Consider the following 23894-nt stretch of genomic DNA (forward strand, 5'->3'; position numbering starts at 1 on the left):
ATGATGTGAAAGTCCAAGTCAAGTCCAAGTCCTTAACTTAGAATTTTCAAGTTATAACCAGGTCATCTGTCCAACTTCAATTTAATGACAATGATAAGAAATTAATTCCAGAAATAAAGCTTCTTAACGCTTCATTTATTAGCTCAAACAAGCAGAAGGTGCTGCTGCATTCAGCAGTAAATCAAACCCAGAACGAAGAATGATTTATGATTTTTGTCCATGTCGTGCCACTTTAGTGCTAAAATATCAAATATGCTCAAGTCATCATCAAGTCAACAGATGTAAGTCGATTCAAGCGTTCAAGTCCGAGTCAAGTCGTAAGTCTTGATAGATTTTATCAAGTCAAGTCAGAAGTCATTAAAACAATGACGAGTGTGACTCGAGTCCAAGTCATGTGACTCGAGTCCACACCTCTGGTAGCTGGAGCACCAGGAAAAAGTGCAGAAAGGATTCAAACCAACAACCTTGTACACAAGACTTAAAATTGCTTATTTAGAAGCAAAGTGAAAACAAAATGATATTTTTAGCACATAAAGTAACTAAAATTTTATTTTATTTGTTTATTCTAAAGAAATTGTCTAAGAGAGTCTGAAATCTACAAAACCCTGTTGATGCGGATTTCACTATTTTGATGCTAAACGAGAACGTCAACATGTGAATTTATTGTTGAATAAAAGCGTAGGAAACATCCGTCTGTTTATGTGATGACTGAGATTCATCTACATCAAGTTTAATGTTCAGCAACGTTCAGCTCATGTAGACACGTTGGAGAGAAAACAGAGAACATTTCACACATTTATGCTCTGAATATAATAGTAGAATAAACGATCTGATACTCCATTAGTTTGATGGTGCAGAAATAACAGTTTTCTCATCCTGCCTTCTGTCCTCCACTTTGCTTCACGCCTCATCTGGTTGGCGTGAAATCCTAAAGCAGGCTCTGCTCTGGACTTCACCGCTAAAGCCTGGTTTATGCTTCTCCGTCAGCTCCGCAAGGGACAGACACGCACGGATTGACGGAAGCGTTTTGCTCTTTTACTTCTCCGTCTCCTGGAGAGTGTTGCAAAGCAATTGCCCGGCAGGACAACAGAGGGCGTAGCGCTGTTCTGTGGTATCCTGTCATGTATCGGTCCAAGATCGTGTGTTTATATTGTGTTTTTTGTGTTTATAAGAGACTTTTAACACGGACATATTTGTCTCTCATTCTCCCACCTCTTCATGCGCTCCCCACCTCTAAACCCACGTTTCCTGTCATTTCCATCCACAAATAAAATGCTTGCTGCGCATCTTTTCACTCCTCCAGTCACGGGAGGATGAAACGTTCATATTTTTAGAGTTTTTTCGAGAGGTATTCTTCAAGCTGCTCCGTGTCTGCCGCTAGTTATTCTCGGCTCTCTTTGCAATGGCGGCGCTGTAAACAACAGCGGCGTCCTGACCAATCACAAGCTTGCGTCATCCGTCTCGTTCGACGGATGTTTAAAAAAGTGGGCTCGACTCCGTACGTACTTGCGTGCCCTACGCAAGGACGGATAATGGCGTTGCGTGTCTCCGCACTGACGCAGACGGAGAAGCATAAATCAGGCTTTAGTGTGGAGGTGGGAGGAACCTCCAGTAATTGCATTTGTGCTGGACGTCTTATCGTGACCCGCTGCAAGTAACACGGATTTCACCAGGCGCGCTCACCCAGCCGCTTCCAAAGGCTCAGCTGCGGTGGAATAAAGACATCGTGTGAAAAATGGAGGGCGTGCAACAACAGATATGGGCTCGGTGCTAGGGTGTCACAGCGTGTCGCTTAACTGGAGCTGCCTCATTATACATCCCGCTTTTATTCCCTTTGTTTGTGGGAAGCAGAAGGAGCAAAAATCAGTTTCCCGCAAAGCTAAAATAACTACCGTAAATCCTCTAATACAGGCCGGTATTCAATTAAAGGCCGGGTCTCCAATTCTGGCCGGTGTCTGAGTCAGCGGAGGTAAATTATGGCCGGTCTCTTATTGTGGCCGGTTGGAATGTGGTAACAAGCAAGTACGAACGCCCCAGCGACAGGGTTATAGTCCCCAAATCAACCAGCAGGAGGCAGTAGAGGTTCACGCAGACCTTTTTTAGGCCTTTTCTTCAACACTTTGTGACGCTACAGACACGATCCTCTATCACGCTCCTACCACACAGAGTCACGGTGTCAGTTAACCATGCTAATTCAACCCGCTCCACAGAACACACATCACCTTCCCTGTGGCTTACATAACACTCACACAACACGCAAATCAGCACATAGGAACTAGCAGAACGATAGGAAACACATATAACACAATACCCAGAATGCACCTGGCTTACAACCCCAGCCAGGTCATTACACTATCAAGTTCAAAGAGAACGTGCTGATTATGCTGCAGAACACTCTGGAGAGCAGCAGTAGGGGGTGTATGAACTACAGCAATCCCTCGTTTATCGCGGTAGATGCGTTCCAGACCTGGCCGCGATAGATGAAAATCCGCGAAGTAGGGACTCCCAGCATGCCCCTCGCGGGGATTCCCTTCACGTCGCACCTACGTCACAAACCGCGGCTATAAACGGAAGTCGCCTTTCCAGCTCACCACTCAGTCATCGTTTCTTCAGATTCACGATCAGAGTTTCCAACTTACCGATCAATCCAATGAACTATCAGCTCATAGTAAGTTATCTTACTTACTTCTGGAAAGCCCGGCATTTCCGTGTCACTTCGTTGACGCTCGAACGCTCGGGGGTTTCCTAGAGCAGCCGGCGTTTCACCGACGCTATCACTTCCGCGTCTGTGAAACCACGCTCCCTATTGAATTATCGTATGATCAGATTCTCTTTTTGGGGGGTAAAACTCAAGTGCCAGACCGTAGGTACTGACACGCGATCGTTCATGTCGGTTCATTTCCTTTAATGTTTTCGGTCTTTTATTTGCGCCTGATGTGTATCGCTGCTGTGGAGCGGGGCGCATCAACTTGTACTCCGACGCACAGATCACAGCAGGGAGCGCTCGGCTGTTTTCGCGGTCGGTAGATCTGCCTCCTGAGCACGGCCACAGGAACAATCAGGTGTCGCCACCTCAAAAACTAATTTAACACACGATCGTTCATGTCAGTTCATTTCCTTTAATGTTTTCTGTCTTTTATTTGCGCCTGATGTGTTTCGCTGCATGCTGTGGATCGGGACGCTGCGCGCATCACCTTGTCCTCCGACGCACTGATCACTGATACAGCCGGCAAACAGCAAGCTCCGCTGTTTTTGCGGTCGGTAGATCTTTTAGAACTGCAGTTCAAAGGTAACTCATGAGGTGAATATATATGAACCCAGGTAGCAGTTTTTCTTTAGGATTGAGAGGAGATGCAGGAAGATAATAAACAGGCAGGACAGAAAAATAGTCAAATAAAAACAAGTTAGTTTTTGTACCTGCTGTTGCAACAAACAGACACCATTTAAGGTAATCAGAAGTGAGGAACAGAAAATGAAATAATTATTTTAATGTTTAGAGCAGCAGGAACTCTGAGAGGCTGCAGGCGCATCAGTGAGTTTGCGGCAGCTGCGCAGGGGGAGGGGGGAGAGGGCTGAAGCAGGGGGAGGGGGGAGATGGCTGAAGCAGGAACTACCGTTGTTAAAAGAAATGTGTTTAACTTTGAAAATGTGGGCGCAATTTTAATTGTCAAAAACTCCAGCGAACCATTAGTTCATTTTGCTCAAATAGAAATAGAGGCCTGCCTCTAATACTGGCCCTCCTTCCAATAAAGGCCTGGAGCTTGATGAGCTTGAGTCAAATACAGGCCCGGGCCTGTATTAGAGGATTTACGGTAAATCGTTTAAACGCTGTGAGCAGAGAGGCTCACGGATACTTGTGTTCAAGTCCTCTGCAGGGTTGAAGGTCATCTCCAGCTGCTGTAATGATGCTGCCAACAACAACTTGAGCTGTAATAACGAGGGCGTGCAGTCACACCGAGACAGTCACCATGTGTGAAGTTGTTCTGCTACATAAGCAAAGTGTCACAATAAGTTACTCCGAAGGAGCCTTTGATGCTCTTCAGATAACAGAACTGTTAACTTGAGCTTGTAGCCTGTTGAGAGCCAAAAGCCCAAACAGAAACGTAACCTGTAGCTGAAACGTCCACCGGATTCACTAAAGCGCCAGGGGTTTGCTGTAATTTACGTTGACGCATTGTGATCTTTCAATTACACGGTGGCTGGCGCCCCACGAGGGCCTGAGCCATCTCATATGCACCAGACGATGGATCACACACTTATAGTTCAACTAATAACGATAACACACACTGTGGCTGCGCCCTGACAAAAATCTTAAACACATTAGAGCTCTAATGGGACATTAGGTCAATAAAACAAAGAGAGGAAATGGCATTTTCATGAGTCAGACTGTGATGACAGAAATGTTTTTTTCTGTGATGGATTTCCATCTAAACATGTTTGTTTAACAATAATTTGGATTAGAATCACCCTTTAACAAACTTCTGTGTTAAACACAGATGTTCCCATAATGCACCATTCTGTGTTCTGTTCTGTGAGTGAATGAAGAATCACTTCCTCTTTTTATTGTCCCAATTGATAGATGAGAGTTTGTCTCACTGCAATCTTCTGCAGACGCGCATGAGAGACTCCTGTCGTGGAATATCAAGAGCTGATTTACTGTATTATAGATTCAGAGATGATGCCTCCTGCTGTCTCACCACCTGCTCTGTCAGCCGAGAGCCGCGTCGCTACGTGCACATCCGCGGCTCGTTTAGCAGGGCGCTGCACTTCAGAACGCAAACACGTCCCCATTAACCATTAAAAAGACTAGCAGAAGCAGCTCAGCTACGACTGAGTCTACACTCTCTGTGAGGAGATAAAAGAAGTGGCTCTGAAGCCCGACTCCTCCGTGTTTGGCACTGATGAAGTGCATCACTTTAGTTTTTTTTTTTGGAGTCCTTTGAGAAAAATGAAGCCATCAGCTGTGGCGGCAGCGCTGACCTTAAAAGAGCAATCCATCTCGTTCCGAGGATGCTCCAAACAGCACCCGTACGAGGAGCCCTTTTAAACATCCCAATGACAGCCTCATCACTTTGTAAGTAAATGAGCCTGAAATGGGACAAATTCAGCCTGTGTCATCACCCGTTCCATTGCCACAGACAGGACGTCATAGTTCTTCCTCCCCTCTTGCTGTAAACGTAGAATCATTGACTCTTTTGGTTAACACCTTCGCTCTGCTCCAGTTTCACCGTCTCTGCATCCAAACCTGCCTTTAGGCACTTCAGGGCTGTTGACTCGTGAAGCTGGAGCTGCTGCCAGCGCTCCCGTCTGATGTGCATCATCTATGCTGATGTTTGAATGTTTGCAAAGTGCACTGCTCAGTTCAAGCAGAAGTGCTGCATGCTGTCCAGAGACATCAGCATCACATCACAGCCACCCACCTCCCAACACAGACACTTCTTGGTTCATATTTGTTGTTGCAGACACAAGATAGATCTTAGAAATGTGCGAGAGATGATTTTTAATCAGCTAGCAGTTAAAGATTTTGTTTTTTAATTCAACAGATCACTGTTAGCATAAAGCTAAAAACTCCATCATCAGCTAACTTCATATCACTCCATCATCTGTCTGCAGAGATTTGACTCATCATGTATGATGCAACGAGGGTGCCGTCTCCTAAGGACGGGGCAAGCGACGTGGTCCAGCCCGTGGTCCCCGGACCAGAATCTGGAACAGCACCAGGACCTTCAGGGCCGACATCCACTGTATTGCTACAGGCTAAAGGTGAAGATGGACAACCAGGCATGGAGGAGGAGGAACTCAAAGTAGAACCGGTCCTAGTGAAGAAACCACATCGAGAGATTCTGGACCATGAGAGGAAGAGGAGGGTGGAGCTTAAATGCATGGAGCTCCAGGAGATGATGGAAGAACAGGGGTGAGTAGATGAGTACTGATAAGCCTGATTGAAGAACAGCTCGGTCTGTATTAGTGGTCCTACGATTTACATGGGAAGCAGAAGTCAGTGTTTGGCCACAGTGGTTCTGGTGCTGGTCCACAGATGATGCTAGAGCTAGTTTTAAGCAGCTAAACCAGAGTCAGAGCCTGCTCAGCACCACTAGATCCATCAGAGCCAGAAAACTGGTCCTTCCTTCAGGAATGTGTGATTTCTGTCACATTTTGAGCCAAAAGTGGCAGGTCTGACCACACAAACAGCGTACGCCCGGCTTTAGGACCAATTCTTTAGGTGATCAGGTGGGTCTCAGAAACAAACATCCGACCAATCTCTTGTCAACAGGGGCGTGTCCAGGGAGTGGCCTGGGGTAGCACATGCCACCCTTAGAATCTGATTGGCCACCCCAGGTGCCACCTCACTAAGTTCCAGTTTAAATTGACTTTACATTGTCGACAAAAGGCTTGGGTTGTAAACTCCAAAATAGTGTGTGGTTACATGCACCTTTCACCTTGTTTTCTAGCCCAGGTGTGTAGTATTAATATTTTTTCATATATTTCATATTCACATACATAACATTTAGAGTCCCACTCAACTCCAGTTGGTGGCAGTAATGCAACAAGAAGTGACTTGCTAACCACCACAAAAGTAGAAGATGAAGAGGAAAAAAAATGGTGATTGTGCAATGTGAAACTCAAAAATTCACTAGAAAGTAAATAAATAAATAAACGATTTGTGTAAGTAAATAAATAAATAAGCATAACCATTGGTGCCACCCATGAATAAACAAGTGCCCCACATTGGCCACCCCATTTTAAAAGTCCTGGACACGGCTCTGCTTGTTAACACCATTTTTTTTTAAAAGAGAAATGTTTAGGAAAAGAAGATTAAAGTGATCCTGACCTAACACTGGAACACCTTTGGGAGAAAATTACTATCAGAGGTAGAAGGATCCAAACAGTGTTTGGCATCAGCATCCAGGTTTCCAAACACTGAGCAGTATTTATGATCTGAGCTATAATCAGGATTTACACGCGGCACTTGGAGTGGGATTTATGAGCTGATGATCTATAAACACCCAACGAAGTTTATAAACTAAGTAGCAAATGATGTTCATAAGATCACAAAACGATGACCGTGAATGCATCTGTTTGTATGAAGGGTTCCTGTTAGAGTTCTGCTCAGTTTCATCCAGCATCAAATAGAAGAGCTTCTTGGTTCTGGAACACAACTGACGTTTCTAACCAAAGAAGCAGCTTCGCGACGTCATTCTTCTCACCTAAAAGCCTAAAAATCTGACTGAAACGAGCACCTTAGAGTCCTTTTTGAGATCTTTAAAAGCTTTTTGGAGCAGGTGCGTTCCCACTGTATCCTTTGAAGTGTCACACAACAATAGAGAGGATTGATTTGTAGAAAAAAGGTGTTTTTTTCCCTCAGAAAAGAACATTATAGGTTACGGCTAATTTGGCCAAACCGGATGGTAGAGTATTTCATAGAGTAGCTGCCAAAATTTCAAATGTTCCAGTTTCAAAAGGGAAAGTCAAATGAAATAAATGTGGGTTGTAAAATATTTAGGTTTATTTTTAATGCAAAAATAAAAAATATAGCTATTTCGTTGTCTGTGTTTTAAGGCAAATTGGTCCAAATTTGTGTAACTAGTCAATATCAAATCAATTTACTGGAAAAATGGCTAATAAAGACAAAATTATAATAATAAGTACGATATTCCTATTATAAAACATTTTCTTTTACTTCTTATTTAATATTTTTGTCCCTCTGTTAAAGTTGCATGTCTCTAACAGCAGGAAACTGTATGTGCTTAAATAGTTTCTTCCATAAAAGACAATGCAAACATAAATATTCATCTAAAATCCATCCAGTTTGAAAGTCATTCTCTCAAATCTCAAAGACGAACAGCGCGGTTTATGCGATGAGGCTCTGATATCGATGGAGATCTCTGTTTCCAGAGAATTATTGTTGTTTTTCTTTTCTTCACATCTCAGCTATTACAGCATGCCGGCTGTGGAAGCCGTCGCTGTGAGCCCGACATTGACAGGTATATTCCTTTACAGCTGCTGAGTTCACAAGCGGCACCAAATTATTAAATTCAGAATCTGTTGCCTGCCAAAAGTCAGTTTCATCTAAACAGGAAGGAAAGAAAAACAAAAGCCGCCGCTGTGGATCGGGGTAAACGAGTAGAAGCAGGGAGTCGATTTGATCATCTGGCTGTTTTTAGCAGCTTGATATCAAAACGTTACTGAAGAGGTGGATGATTAAAAACAAGCTTATGTAAAAATGTCACATGCACACAAATATGTTACCTTAAACATTTTAATTATGCAATTTAGCCGTTATGAAGCAGAACTTTTAAAGGAAGGAGTTCCTGAAAAAGCTGATAGAGCAAGGGTTCCGTTTTACGTTTTACAACCTTTGCTGGCACCTTTTCTGCCATATTCCTAAAACAACATACCTACGCAAACCATGGAACAACTTCATTTTGCTAGCTCGTATAGTGTGGCATTTTTAATGGTGAAACTTTTTCTTTGTTTATACTTAACTTCAGAATCACAGCCGCTCAGAGTCACCAACAATCTGAGAAAACCCCACAAACAACAGCTCAGAACGTCCAGAACCTGCCTCAAACCACTCACTTACTTTTGTCCTCTTGGACGGCTTCCTGCACACACACACAAGCACACATACACACACTTGAACAGCCACACCTCAGACTGAAGCCCCGGGCTGACAGAGACCGTGATTAACGGCGAGTGCTGTGATACCGTATTACTATGGAGAAGCCTTCCTTTCTCTCTGAAGCCTCGTGACATTTTACCCGCATCAAATTTGTCATTTACAGAAAGCTGGATAATCCTGGATATTTGAGGGGGCGGTGCTTTTAATTGAGTACAAGTCAAGCTGATTAGAGAGGTTTATTTCAGGTGTAAGTGTAGGTGGGAGGCGAGGTCCACCCGTTATATCCTGAATGGCTCCTCTGCTCTCCGGATTAAACAGCCTTGTAATGGTGGAGCTGTTGCAGATTCATGTAGCTGAACGCAGACAAAATAATGGGAGTGATATGGGGGGGGGGGGGGGGGGTCCCATCTGTCAAGGTCCACTCCTTTCCTAGCGGCAGCTCCCGGTTTGAGAACGATGTAAAAGAGCCACGGTGTCTGATGAAACATGGTGGTGGGGAGCAGCTTGGCTAATGATGACGGCATACAAGAAGACCAGACTCTCTCTCTCTCTCTCTGACCAGCTCCGCTTGCTCGTCCCGAGATGGTCAAACATGACAGTCTGCAGCTGCGCTGCTCAGGAAGCTCTGGAGAGATTCAACTCATCTTGTCAAGCCGTAATAGGAGGGGAATTACATTTGCCAGCTTGGCTCAGCACAAGCACCCACTCCTCTTCAATTTCTAATGTGCCTCTTTAAATGGAAGCGTATGTGTGGATTATGGGATGGAGAGAGGGGAAGAAACACCGGCGCAGAGAGGGAGAAAGCGGGAACAGTTATGAAGATAGCCCCCTTCTCTGTAAAGCAGTGTACTGGTTCTGAAGGTCCAGACTGGTTGGTGGGCTCCCATTGCATCCCACACCCCTACCTCGTACATGGATCAGCTGGGCTCCTCTCCAGTGAGACGACTGGGATAAATGGTCCGTCATGAATGATGGCCTCACCCTGGGAGCCTATTAAACTGGCTCTGTGATTAAAGACGCTTGTTCATTTAACAATCTGAAGCCTGGCAGCTTCCTCCGTTCGTTTCTGCACGGCGTGCTACTGGGAATGTCACCATTTCAAAGATATTAAGTGGACTGGAGGTGGTCTACGTCAGGCCATTTATCCGTGTTTATCCACCCAGCATGGTGGGATCTGTGTGAGCAGCTCCTGGATTATAAGGTGCATAACTGAACTACCTTATGGCATTTTTCATAAACCATTCATAGGGTTTACTTATGCCGCTCTGGGTACAAAACCTGCCTTGCTCAAGGGTTCAGATTCAGTTTGGAGTGCATTTCTCTTTGCTAATGGAGGTCCAATGGCTGTGCATGATTTGAACTCCTGTGGTGCACGAGTCCTTTTCTCAGCTTTCTAATGAGCTTTCTTCATGGGACTCCTCTCAGATTAAACTGCAGCTACGCCGGTCTCCTTCTCAACATCCCAACTGCACACAGACACGTGTGGGGTTTAGAAAAGCAGCACGACCGTCATCCATTAGTGGGAAAGAGGTGTTGCTGATCCACTGAGCAGAAACTGGGTCAGAAATGTAGTTTAATATAAAAGTATAGGAGATGTGAAGCTCACCTGATTAGATGTGATTAGAGGGTTTTAGCCGTCCTGTATCCATGCAGTTTTAATCCAGATGCATCGGGCGTGCTGATGGAGTCTGATCCACAGTGCAGCTTTGTCTCTTCGGGCTTCCACTGGGAAAAATGTCAGTAAAGTTAAAAACTGTCATTGAAAATGATTGTGTCTGAAAAGTGGATTTTTTGTAAGGCCTACAACTCTTCTTCTACTGCCATTTATGTTGTTTAGCTACACCTGCTGTTCAAATCAGAACTTCACCGTTCTGTCAATTGGGTATTCTATTAAATGCTCATTTACATGAAAATATGTAGTTATTTATAAGCAATTATATCTCCAGCGGCAAAATGTAGCTTTTCTGGTGCATCAAAGGCCAGCAGTTTTCTGGTGAGGCTCATAAAATGATGCTTCATTTCATATAAACCAATAATAATAATACATTAAAGGTAATTATGTTTAACTTCTTTATATTTGTTAGAATTGTTTTACTTAAGTAGTTTTTTTTTTTTTTTTTGTATTTGACATTAAAATGCGCCCTAACTGTCGCCTTCGCTGGTGTTGAGCTGTTTGAAAAGGGGCTTATTTTCCTGACTAAGGCTGTTTGGGAACAAAATGACAGAAACACTATCAAACTGTCCAAAATAGATTGATGCAAAAGGGTTGTAAGATCTATTTTTTATAAGTTATTTAAGAGAAGAAGAGCTCCAGACATGGTTGCTGTGAAGTGAAGACTGCAGCTTTCTAACCAGAGACAATGGTGGACTCGTCCCCCCCCCCCCCCCCCCCCCTTGTCCGGTAACTGTTATCTAACCAGAAAATCTATGAGTCACAATTAAAATCCTCTCCACTTGAGAGGTAACCTATTTCACTGTAGCTCTCAGTATGTCATTTTAATTCTGTCCATGAAATAGAAATACGGAGGTGTTCATGTTTGGCTTCCCGTGTTTCCAGAGCTATTCATGCTACTAGTGATGCCAGCAGGTGTCTGGGGACGACTCGAGGTATCAAACTCAGATACGTTGGGCCGTTGGGATGAGAACATCGATGTCTATTAAGGATGATTGTGAGGACACGACTATTCATTTCTCTGGATTGTGAGTTACTGGGGGGATTCTGTTGGTTGTCTTAGCTGTTCAATCACTCCAGTGGTGATTTTTCACGGCTTAGAAGAACTCGCTCATTTCTCTCTTGCTCAACATCCTGGATCTTATCATGCTGCAGGTGATGAGCCTGGAACAAACAGCAGCAGTGTGACCACATTTGACCTGTCGTGGCTCTGCACACACACACACACACACACACACACACACACACACACACACACACAGAGAGAGAGAGAAATATACACAGGTACATGGTCCGTAATTGATTGAGCGGTATCCAGTGTGTGAATATATGGATTAGGTCTTTCTCAGCTTTATGTCAGAGCAGAGCAGATGGTGCAGGTGCTCATGATGGATTCCTGCCTAACCAGCTGACAGCCAGAAGCAGAAGTTTGGGAATCTTTTAGCTTCTGTGGCATCTAGAATTGGTCATTTTTCATGTACAGTTTGACTTCTTCAGTATCCGGTCATATGGAGACAGGAGTCTACATTTGTTGCCTTTAATCTGCCGGATCCTTCCATTCCATCAGCTGGAGTCCGGGCCTCTGCAGCTCTGAACACATGATAACATATTGTCAACAAACTGTTTCATTTTCAAGGTCTTAACCCTTTAGGCGCCATAGTTTTTTCAGTAAAATATGAATTTTTTATATCACTATTTAAAGAGCTTGTAGCTTAAATCTGGTTAGAGATAGAGGAATATTGTAAATTAGAAAAATCTTCAGTATCAGTATATATATATATATATATATATATATATATATATATATATATATATATATATATATATATATATATATATATATATATATATATATATATATATAAATAAAATCCTCAGTCTCAGGCTTTTCCACAAGCCCCATGCAGAACTGAATGGCAATGAACACTTTCATTTCTGGGACAGTTACATCTTCCCAGTCATTATATCTGGAGCTAGATTTCAGTTCCTCCCTCTCTAAATACTGGTGAGCATATCGGGTAGTTTCAGTTGTGATGAGGGTCCAGAACTCCTCATCCAAAAAAACTGACACAAAATCAATGAGTTCTGAATTTGACAGATCCCTGTCTCCACAGTATCCAGCTGGCTCATCAAAATGCCTGATCCACTTTGAATACTGTTTTTCTCCCAAACTAACCCAGCCATCATCATTATTATTGTCACTGAGGCTGTGTTGGGCCACCCCCCTGCTAGCAGTGATTTTTTTCCCGCGGTTCCTCCCCCTCCTGCTGCATTTCCCGCGGTTTACACCCCCGGAGCTGAATCGATCACCGGCGGAGTTTTCACCGTCCCGATCACCGCCACCACAACAGTCACTTTATTAGATGTGGGGTTTTTTGGTACATATTATAAAGTTATAATAAAGATAACATCACAATTTTAAGAATTATTAACCTGTAATTCAATACCAAGGATTTAAAATCCAAAGATGAAAAGTACAAACTAGTTAGCGCTGGCTTTGTCTCTGAAATGTGCAAGAAAACCAAACTATAAAAAAAGAAAACACCATCAACCTGTAATTAAGAGCAAAATGGAGTTTTTCCTTTGTAGACATATATAACTATATAACGTTGGTTTAGAGGTGGCGAGCGAGTGAAGAGGTGGAGGAGGATGAGAGACAAATGTGTCTGTTAAAAAGTCTCTTATATACAAAAAACACAATATAAACACACTATTTTGGACCGGATACATGACAGGATACCTCAGAACAGCGTTACGCCCTCTGTTGTCCTGGTGGGGAATTGCTTTGCAACACTCCCCAGGAGACGGAGAAGTATGAGGGCAAAACATCTCCATCCGTGCGTGCGGGTCTCTCCCTGTTAGAGCTGACGGAGAAGCATGAATCAGGCTTTAGTCACATGAAAACAGCTAGAGACAGGAAGTGATCAGGCTTAAGCTCTGTTATATCTTAGGCCCAGTTCACATCAGACAATTATCATGATTTTGACGGGATTCTCTCCTTCCGGGAATCTTGTCAGACATTCCTACCGTTGGTTATTATGCTTTGGCCTGCTGAGATTAGAAAGACGTCAGGATTGCTCTCATAAATCGATGTTGGATTATCTTGGTCTTAGTTTCGAGGACAAAAACGCATGTTGCCTCTTGAATGTAATGTGTGGCCAGTCAGAAAGTGAGGCAACAGAAGCGTGCTGCAGGCTCCTCTTCTGCCATGTTGGTTTAGTCTGAAGTCAAGAGGTTTTGTGGGATAACCCATCAGACCAGGACATGTTCACATATGAAATTTGTTCATATGTAATGTGTAGCTTCTGCATGTGACTGGATACCATCCACTGTAGAACCAAAACAGACATATCTGTGATTTTTCATCACCTCGTGTGGGATCGCTGATGTTTGGAAAATCACCTAACATATTAATAATCCTAAAATGTGAACCAGGCTTTAGCTAAATCGTGTAGCCTCTGAGTGGCATAAACAGAGATGACTGCAAACACCTACCATCTGTTTGCCTGCAGAGTGGCCCTTCTTTGATCCCGCCCAAACGACCAAGAGAGCACGACGACTGGTGTAGAGCTGCAGCTAATGCACGGTGATGGCTCCTGCACTGTGACTGGAAAAGCCATGAATACAAAGTGTTGGTTTGGACCCTCCTTTGTGCTAAGCTGACAGCTGCTGGGTTGAGTGATTGCTGTACAGCAGGACCTGATCGCGCTGTCACTCCGGTTGGCTTCCTCGCTGCTAAAAAAACCCTCTTCCAGCTATTTCTGGTCTCCATCACACGTCTCTAATCTCATTCTCCACACCACCAGCGTGCTGATTGCAGTGGGCTCGGGCTGCTATATTCAATCTGAAGAAAAACAAACTCCCCTTGGACTAATGCTATTTCTATGCTGATGCGAGCCTCTGGTTAATTTCCATTTGAAGTCATGGAGCTGCTCTCTGCCCTGAGCGGCAGTAAAGGAGGAGGAAGGAGAGTCATTTCTAAAAATTATCAAATAGCAATAAAAGATAATTTAACTTTAATTACGTTTCAGCAAAATCATAGTCAAACCTTTGATTTTTCACGTTGAATGTGATGCAGAAACACGAATAGACCTGTAGTCATGTAGGCAGCTGTGTATATTTGCATACAGAGTGGAAAATGAGATCTGATAAGTGGCCATATGAGACGCACCAGGAGATGTTATGCATGCTCTAAAGTTCCTACTTACAGTTGGTTCATTAAAGTGTGTTAGTCCCAGATGTGCTGAGAGCCACAGATGAGAAGTCTGAGAAGCTTCAGCCAGGTGGTTCGGTTTTATGTGGTTCTAGTGAGAGAAACTGGGACACAAAAAGGATGTTTGGTGACTAAGTCACTCAAAGATTTGAGACATTTTTTAATTCCTTTTTCTGTTTCACAGAGAAATGTCGATACATACTTCATCCATGCTAATGTCTGCCGGGCTCGTGTCAGCCATGGCTCAGCTGGTGTCCACCTTTCATTGTCATCTTCCTTTGTCACTGCTGCTCATTACAGCTCATTATCACAGCCGGACATGGGATTCAAAATGATCGAAAACATCAGCTCTCACCGAGGACCCTGTGGTCCTGCAGAGCTGCACCCCGACAGTCTGCAGAATAAAACAGGACTTGTTTTATCAGGCTGCTAGCAGCTGTCACTGCACTCGCTGTAGCAGTGCTGTTCCCTAAACGGAGGGAACGTAAGCCAATGTCGCATGCATGAATATTATTGGCCTGCTGTGATTTTACTGAAATTAAACTTAGACTGAAATTACATCACAATCTGTTTCGCTGCTCCTCGGCTGCACCCACCGACAGCCAGAGCACAGCGGAAATTTCAACCTGTCAGATCACAGGGAACAACTCTCCTGAGTGACACTGGCGGTCATTTATTCTGTGGGCCTCTGCAGTGGTTCACAGTTCCCTGTCTGTGTCAGCTCATTTAGAGCTGCCCCACACATCCCCTCGCTGGCCTTCAGATTAAAACACGACATGCTGTTCAGGCCCGCCGGGGGGGCAGAGGGCGACGGTGAGTCATCGGGGTGTACATCGTTTCAAAGCTGCAGAAATCCTTGATTCTTTCTTTTAACTTGCATGTCTTCAGGTACACAGAGGAGGAGATCCGACAGAAAGTGAGCACCTTCAGGCAGATGCTGATGGACAAAGAGGGTGTCATCACCAGGGAGGACTCTCACACACAGTAAGTTCACTTAACTCTGATCAGATCTGTCTGTAGCTGCTGTGTGTTCAAGTCTGTACCATTTAAGTCTGGTTCCGCCGTTATGAAATCTGAAGGCAAATATTTAAAACGATAAAAAAAAGTGGCTGAGATTTTCCAAGAGCTGATGGAGGCTTCCCTTCTCCTCCTTAATCTGTCCTTCATATTTACACAAACTGTTCCCTTTTGCATTCCTTCCCCTCTCATGCAAATAACCACTTCTTTCTTTGTTTTACGTTGTTAAAGTTTACTTGCAGTTAGCATCGCTAAAGATTCTGTATCCTTTATGACAAATTAGTTACAAAACTGCCTCAGCTCCCAGAATCCTTCGTGATGCAGGAAGACAGTGGTCCTGATGGGGAAATTCACTAACTTTGTCCAACTACTATATCAGCTCCAACAATCTGGTCCTCCCAAACATCAGATTCCCAAAGACAAATGTGTCTGAGCCGGGTAGCGAGGTGTCAGCTTGAGCTGAAGTTGGTGTTTCCTGTCTCCCAGACTTGTTTAATGACTCTCCCGCCTCTGCCTCGTTTACTGTGTGACCTTTAACTAGAGCGTGATGAAATGAGGAGGATGGCTAAGGGAGCGACTCGCAGGATGAATATAGTGACATTTGTGGGGAAGAAAAAAAACCTCTTGAGTTCAAGCTAGCGGCAGTAGCCACTAAATACGCAACGTTCTTTTGTCAGGAAAATCGAGGAGTTACTTTTTGTTGCTTCACAGCACACATCTGAGGGAACGTTATCTACAGTGTGGAGTTCTGCGTGGAACAAATGTCTTAAAATCCTGCTCCCGCTGAAGTTCTGACCATTACTGCCTGCCATGCAGGCTGAACGTGAAAATGGTCTACTACCCCTATTTCCTGCATTAGCCACCACTGGGAAATAGACAGAGAAACGCTCCGATTAGAAAGGTTGGTCAGATCTATCATATTGAAAAGGCTCGTGACCCCTTGGCTCGCGACCGGGTAAGACTGTTTTTGATTTAGCATCCAGGAGAGAGCAGAGCACGTCTCGGCAAGTAGAAGCTAACTGTTAGCATTAGGAACTCCACAACATGGCATAACCCTAACAGGCTTGTGTTATTTTTGAGATGAAACATTAATGTTGCAGAGAAAACAGAGCCAGTGGTATAGTTGCGTTGCTGTTGGCCAATCAGAGGCAAGATGTCAGAATATAAGGGAAGAGGAGATCCTGTCGTGTTCTGCTCCCCACTCTTCTTGCTAACTTCTACTTTCTGAAACAGGATTGCCACTGCCAGAGCTTTTTTCCCACAGAGATCAACTTTCAAGGCATTTGTTTATACTAGAGACCTCAGCTAAAGTATTGAAATAAACTAGTGAACGTTGTCTTTAAAGTCATCCGATCAGTGTCCCAAAATAATATTATCAGTGACACCAGGCAGGCTTCGGCGTCAGCCTGGTGGGAGAAGCTGAGCAACCACGTAGCTCTGCATATAACGAGCCGTCTCCCTCACCACGTTTATATGCTCTATTCAGTTAGTCTGACTGACCGTGGCACACCCTGGTTGTTTCCACACATCTACCTTTCTAGTCTTGGTTTCATATTCTCCAGCCTTTTTGTTAACTACCTCAGGTGCACTCTCCATCTTTTTGCAGAATCATTTTGGACCTGCTGTTTTTTTGAGCCACTCGCTCCCAGGAGATATGTATCATTCCTAATCTCACTGCAGGGCTCTGCGATGCTTCTGGGTTAGGGTTTTTATCCACACTTTGCTATTCTGTAGTCTCATTCCAAAGTGGATTACATTCACTACGTCTGTACTGGGTCATCTCTTGTTTGTACTGTAAACACTATGCACCCTCTTGGACAGGTAAACAATGCATTTGTCATGTCTCCTACAGTCTTTCTGCAGATGACATTCAGCTGCACTGCTCCTTGAAGAATTCTGAATTCTATAAACTGTCTGCTAGTACTAGAGTGTATCTGCTGTCACTAGCTGGCTAGAAAATAACATCCTTCAGTTAAATGAATGTCTGATTGTTGCCTCTGAGAGCATGGCTCCCCTGATTAGTCAACAACTTGGTCATATATCTTCTGCCGTCAAATCAAACTGCAAAATGTGAGCGTTTTTGACCAGTCAGTGTCTCTTGAAGACCACCCAAAAATGAAGTATCGTTAAACCACAAAGGTTGGTGTCAAAACATGAACTTGAAAATGGTTATCCATACTTTTACTGTATCTCCTCCCATCTGAATTACTGTAACACATTTTTCACAGGTTTAAAAAAAAAAAAGCCCAGTTGGTCCAGAACTCTGCAGCGAGGCTCCTAAATGGAGCAAACGGCAGATCTCACATCACTTTCTGCACTGGTTATCCATTAACCTTAGAGCTCATTTTAGAATCCTGTCTCTAACCTTCAGGGCTCGACATGGTCGAGCTCCTCCTTAAATTACTAACCGGTATGTGCTCCAGCCCGAGGCCGAGACCCCAGGTCCACAAACCACATGGGGATAGCGAGTCCCTGGAATTTTCTGCTGCTGGTATTCTGTCTTGTTTGGATTTAATCTGACAAAATTTGAGGCAGATTATATTACCAGTCAAACTTTGTTTTCCATATATATTTTTCTCGGTTACAAGGTTTGATGTAGATTAGTTATAAGTGATGGACAATTTCATTACACCCCTTGAACAAAAGGCTGCATGTTGTTTGTTCTTAGCTGAAAGGATTTATTCATCTTTGTCTCGGGGACTTTTCCTACCAGAAAGTTATGATGCTCCTTGTCTTACTGGTAACAAACACCAGTGAGTATGGATGTGCAAGCTCATCATTTTATTTACTCCTGTTCTGATTGATTTCCTGCATAATGGTTGGGAAATGTGTGAGAAGGAACGCAGCGTGTGAAGCCTCTCAGACCGGATCAATGCAGGAGCTTATCCCGAGCTTCACTTAGTGGTCAATTCTCGGAGGAAATACCACAAACAAACTTTTCTTCTTTAGGGATTAGAACATAGCACTATCAGAAAAAGTTGTGCACCCACTCTAAGGCTGTTTTTCCTGAACATCTGTGGTGCAACACATGAAAATCGTTAAACGAAATTTGCTTTTATTTCCAGAATATTCATGATGTTGATTTTAAACGAGCACTTAGAATTACCGTGACCCTCAGAGTGAGAGGCAATGAATCTACCGACCTCCCCCCTCCCCACCCCTACAAAATAACACAATATAACTCTAGGCAGCGGCAGAAATAGAAGTTTTTCTTTAGTGGCTGAGTGGCTGCGGAGAGAGGATATGAATGAGCTGCACCACTTTGTGCTGCAGCCCTGAGGAGGGCCTTGGTCATAGTCCATCACCGCCAGGTCCCAGGGACATCGGCTGAATTAGGAAGCCTCACCAGAGCAGCAATAAACACAGACACTCTAATTCATCTCCCTAACAGGGCCACTGTCTGGCTAGACAGATGTTTCCTGCTTCTGGAGCTCGACATCAATTAGGAGATTAGAAACAGAGTGGCGAATTAGCCGATTCATCACTAATGACCGAGCACAGGGATGGCTAGATAGTTCAAATTGTTGTTAATTGCTTTTTTTTTTGGCAGTGTGCTTCAATCCTGCCTCAGAGGGCCACTGGACGAGGCATGCTCTACTTTAAATCCTGTTTTTGTTTGATTCATTTTATTTTATTTTTTATGTAATCTGAGTAATCCTTCAGTCACTCACACTAAAAGCACGGGCTATTTCAGTTTTACGTTCAGACACAATGTTCCCACTCCCTCCTGCATGATCCGGACTTCTGCAGGATGCAGGGGCGGCTTTAGGGTTGATGACGATCCGGAGCTTAGCCCAGATCAGTGATGGAATTTCTAGCACGCGCAAAATAATGTGCTCCTTTTAAAAAAAAGCAAAAGGATCTCATTTTTAAATCCTGACCATCATAAAGCAGACAAAATGCACTGGATTACACTCATAAATTAGTATGATAACATCACTGGCACGTATACATTACTGAGGAAGCAAGATCCACAAACCTAAATCATCCCAGTGGGAGTTGTAGCCATATGTCATGATACTTTCTGTCTAAAGAGCTCCGTGTTTACATCAGTCTTCCCATACATGCATCTCAGGCTTCAGGGGAGGCTCAGGCAGGCTATTATCTCTGCTGGTGGATCTCGATACTTCTCACAATTTCCAATACATTTTTTTCTTCTTGTAAGTAAAATTCAGACTTAAGCCCAATCCCAGTACTCACACTTCCACACTCGTGCCCTTCAATTGCAAAAATTGGGTGTGAGGGTGTCCTGATTCTCAAGTGTGGACGCTGATCACGCCCCTTTTGCACCCTTGATCCGCACTTCACCCAAGTCCGCATTAGGCATTACCCACAATTCATTTCTGCGGGAGAAAAGGCTCAAGTGCCTTTTCTGAAAATATATTTTCCTAAAGGAAGAAACAGGAAGTGGGTCAGGAACAATGGGCAGGATTGCATCCACTAGGACGTCCTGAAGGACGGTGGCTGTGATTCTGGAGTAACTCGCGTGTTATTCATGTCAGAAGTGGTGGACAAACCCATTTTCAGATCGTTTCAGATAAACAACAGAGACGCAGCAGAGAAGAAACCTGACCCTGCGAGCTACTGCTAACAACTAATCACACGGCTAAATGCAGAGAAAGCTGGATCCTTAAATAAACAGTCAGCAACATGACATGAATAATACAGTCGACTTTGCTAACTGGTGTCAGTTTAGTTCCAGAGGGGGACTAATCACACTTTGCTGCTAACGCAGAAGCTTTGCTCTTCATCAGCCTGTCTGCACTCTGCTGATGAAGACGTGAGTCATTTAGATGTGGGTGAAATTAGCTCTTTTGCTGCTGACCCTGCTTTTGTGGTCTGTGGTTGCCGTGGTAACGTGGAGTTACGTACGTAAAGTTTTAGAGCTTCGACGCGTGGAAGGGTGCGTCATCTCACGACCCCCACACCTGTTGTGATTTCAGGGCGAACCACATCCACTATCAGCCCTACGAGTGTGAAGTGGAGGCTGGAGCAGACGGCTACGAAGAAGGAGACGATGACTACCACAGTGACAGGTGGGATGCTGAAACAGATAATTAACTTAACCTGAGGGTTTTTTGATGTGCTAGCAGCTACGAGTCACTCAGTATACACACTCTAAGTACAAACACAACATGCAAAATATTACTATATTGCATCAAATTGCAGATGATGTCCTTAATTAATAAAGGTAGCCATTATCATCGTCCATATAGAGTCAGATTTCCACATGCAGCTTGTTGCTGACACAATTTCCTTTGATTGCCTCCCTGCTCCTGCTGAGACGTGTCGCATTAATATTGCATTTTGGTCAAATGGGTTGAGGAAATGGGAAAATATACACTTGTCTTGTAAATGGCATCAAAACAACACCAAATAACAATAATCAGAGCCAGAAAATGATTAGAATAACAAACACTTGTAAATTATTTCTGCATATCTTCTCTTTCTGCAACAAATTCAGAATGAAAAGAAAATCCAGCAGCTCTCTGTCCCCTCGTCCAAAGAAAAGGAAGAAGAAGAAGTCAGGCCGTCGAAGGACTCGGTGAGTTTATTCAGCTGTGAAAGCAACAGGTGAGGTGGGAAGCGTCCGGTTTTATTTGGACAAGGTCATCAGGGGGTGAAACTCTGTGAAGAACTCAGCAGCTCCAACATCATGCCACCTCCCTGTCCTCCTCTTCATCAACAGGTTTGTCAGCTCCTCGCCCACGTGCGGAGACAAAAAGAAAAAGGGTGGCAAGAAGCATAAACGAGGCAGGTGAGTTTGTGCCGACTCGTCGTCGGTCATCAGTGAGGAAGGATGGACAGTCCTGTTGGAAAGGAGGAGAAAACAGAACATACAGGAAGAAAAATAGCAGAAATAGAAGTTAGAAGACAAAAATTAATAAAGAAGGAATCGTCAAATCTAAAAGAAAGAAAGAAGCATCATGGAGAAGAAGGAGACGAGGACTGAAAGAGAAAGGTCTAGCGAGAGAACATTTCAAGAAAACAGAAATTTCTGGAAATAAAAAAATCTGAATTATCATGAGACGGTGAAAGACGACAGAAAAATGAGAAAATTGGGAAATAAGTACAAAGAAAAGTAAGAGAGACGGAAGAGAGACATTAGGAGACATGAGGAAACTGTGTGAAGCCGTAGGATGCCATAACAGCAATACGCTACCTCCTGACTCCAGGGGTGGGCGGAGCTAAATGAGCTGCTCTAATAACCCAGCTTCTATGGTGGATGGGGGGGGGGGGGGACAAGAAAAATGACCCTCTCACTAAATAATGCTGAGCTGCTCCACTCTGGTTCCCCACCTCTCGTCCATCCATGCCCACCCCCCACCCTCATCCTCACAGCAGGGATCCTCTGCATTGCAGATGCTGTTGGTACATGAATAATGGATGTGTGTGTGTGTGTGTGTGTGTGTGTGTGTGTGTGTGTGTGTGTGTGTGTGTGTGTGTGTGTTCGTGTGAGCGGAGGGGAAAGTTCTCCTCGGAACAAACATCTAAAGGAGTCCCTGGCTGGTTCTCCTCCTGTGAGGACACACATCAGCCACATCTGTTACTCTGACAGCTTTATTACTCCTCTTTCAGCAACTCGACTCACTTCCTGCCCCCCCCACCCACCCACCCCACACACACACACACACACACACACCACCACCACCATCACACGCTGTAGGTGTTCACAGCAGCAGGCGGGACGTTCAGGACGATCTCACCAGCCTGTCTAATCACCATGGTTACTGCAGCTAGGGGTAAAACTGATATGAGGGTGACATGAGATCACCAGCCTACTCGTTTCATAGGAACTGACATCTGAATGGCTTTTTCACAAAGAAAAAAGTGGCAGTGGTTTTATTTTGAGCTTCATTCTTGGATCTTTCCTAGAATTTTTTCCCAATAAGGAGCCTCGGTAATCCCAGAACCATAGGGAATCTGGGACTATTAGATGGTACTAGGAGTGAGAGACATGGTGCCATGGTGACCCTAATAAGTCTCAAAGAGCAGCTTCAACATTTCTCTTGAGCGTTAAACATTTTACTTTACAGTTTAAACATTAAGTCTGATTAATTACAGGAATGTCACATCATTTTATGGATTGTTGGAAACTGGAGAGCAAGCTGCTGGAATTCTTCTACATTGTTCTAATGAATCCATCTTTGCAGGTCCGGCTCAAACTCCAGGAAAAAGAGAAGCTACAGGTGCGTATCCCTTAAAAACCACCCAAGTGTTCCAAAGTGAGTGTCCTGTTTGTCGCCCGTATTCCAGAGACATTCCCACTTCATCACATGGACTTCCCGGTGCGTTTCCTCCACACAGCTTCATTATGTGACTTCTGTTTCAGATCAGGAAGCCCAAAGAACAAACACAAAGACAAGAGCAGACAGAAACAGAGGTGAGATGCATGTTTTATTATAAATGATGTCACTCAGTATTATTATTTAATGAACAGAGGAGAAGAAGAAAATCCCGTTTTTTATTAGATTTACATCCTTAGTTTGTCGTGTCTGTGTAGCGTTAGCATACATTATGTAAATGCACCGTTTATTTTCTGAGCCCATTTAAACAAACCATCCTCATCAGCTGGAACAACTGGAGTCACTCTGAGTTTCTCATACATGTATTTTAGTGTTTCAGAGTCGGCTGCCAAAGGCTCAAAGAATAGAAAAAGTCCAGGGGTCTCATTCATCAAACATTGCGTAGAATCCTTACTAAAACCGTACGTAAGCTCAGCAAAAAAAAAGTACTTAGCCAAGCAGGTTTGTGATCTATCAAACATGGAGTACGCACAGCTGCACGCAATCTCCGCTTCATAAATCGGAGACTAACGAGAATGTTTCTCAGCTGCATTTTAGTCACATCCCGCCCTCACCACGCCCACTTACTGCCATAAATAGTCAATGCAAAGTGCCTTGTGGACCTCATGCATATACATAAGCCGGCTCGTTGCAGCGCTCCGCCACTGTCGATGGCGACCGTAGATCAAGGCAGATCAAGGAAGTGCAATTTCACAGAAGCAGAAATTGAGGTACCTGTGGGTGAGGTGGAGAAATGAAAGGAAGTGCTTTTGCAAAACAAATAAGAGAAAATCCACAGAGTGGCACAGCGTTGCTGAAGCCGTCAATGTTGTGAATTCTTCAGAGAGATCTGTGGCGGATATTTAAAAAAAGTGACCCGATCAGGATTCGATTCCCAGACTCCCGGGTGAAAGTCATGCATGCTAACCAGTCAGCCAAACGGAGATCTCCCCTGTACAAGTAACCAGGGCGCATGTTCAATCGTCACAGTGACAGGACACACACTGTCACAGACGCATGATGTTCTGTCTCAATCTGTCCCCCTGCTGATTTTCTGCATTCCATATTCTGCGCTTCAGGCTG

The 23894-nt window shown here is 44.0% G+C and overlaps 1 protein-coding gene across 3 annotated transcripts in view; it reads left to right on the forward strand.

Moving 5' to 3' along the window:
* srrm3 (serine/arginine repetitive matrix 3) overlaps positions 1 to 23894 on the forward strand; it is an 83391-nt gene that overhangs the window by 46251 nt on the left and 13246 nt on the right. For all 3 annotated transcript variants that reach the window (XM_070555915.1, XM_070555917.1, XM_070555916.1), the window contains exons 2-8: positions 5614 to 5914; positions 15397 to 15492; positions 20469 to 20561; positions 20990 to 21070; positions 21215 to 21283; positions 22680 to 22715; positions 22859 to 22909. In XM_070555915.1, the coding sequence (XP_070412016.1) occupies positions 5628 to 5914; positions 15397 to 15492; positions 20469 to 20561; positions 20990 to 21070; positions 21215 to 21283; positions 22680 to 22715; positions 22859 to 22909 (713 nt within the window). In that variant the 5' untranslated portion in view covers positions 5614 to 5627. The remainder of the gene's footprint in view (positions 1 to 5613; positions 5915 to 15396; positions 15493 to 20468; positions 20562 to 20989; positions 21071 to 21214; positions 21284 to 22679; positions 22716 to 22858; positions 22910 to 23894) is intronic.

Source organism: Nothobranchius furzeri, chromosome 10 (genome assembly GCF_043380555.1).
Source record: "Nothobranchius furzeri strain GRZ-AD chromosome 10, NfurGRZ-RIMD1, whole genome shotgun sequence".
Classification (NCBI taxonomy): domain Eukaryota; kingdom Metazoa; phylum Chordata; class Actinopteri; order Cyprinodontiformes; family Nothobranchiidae; genus Nothobranchius; species Nothobranchius furzeri.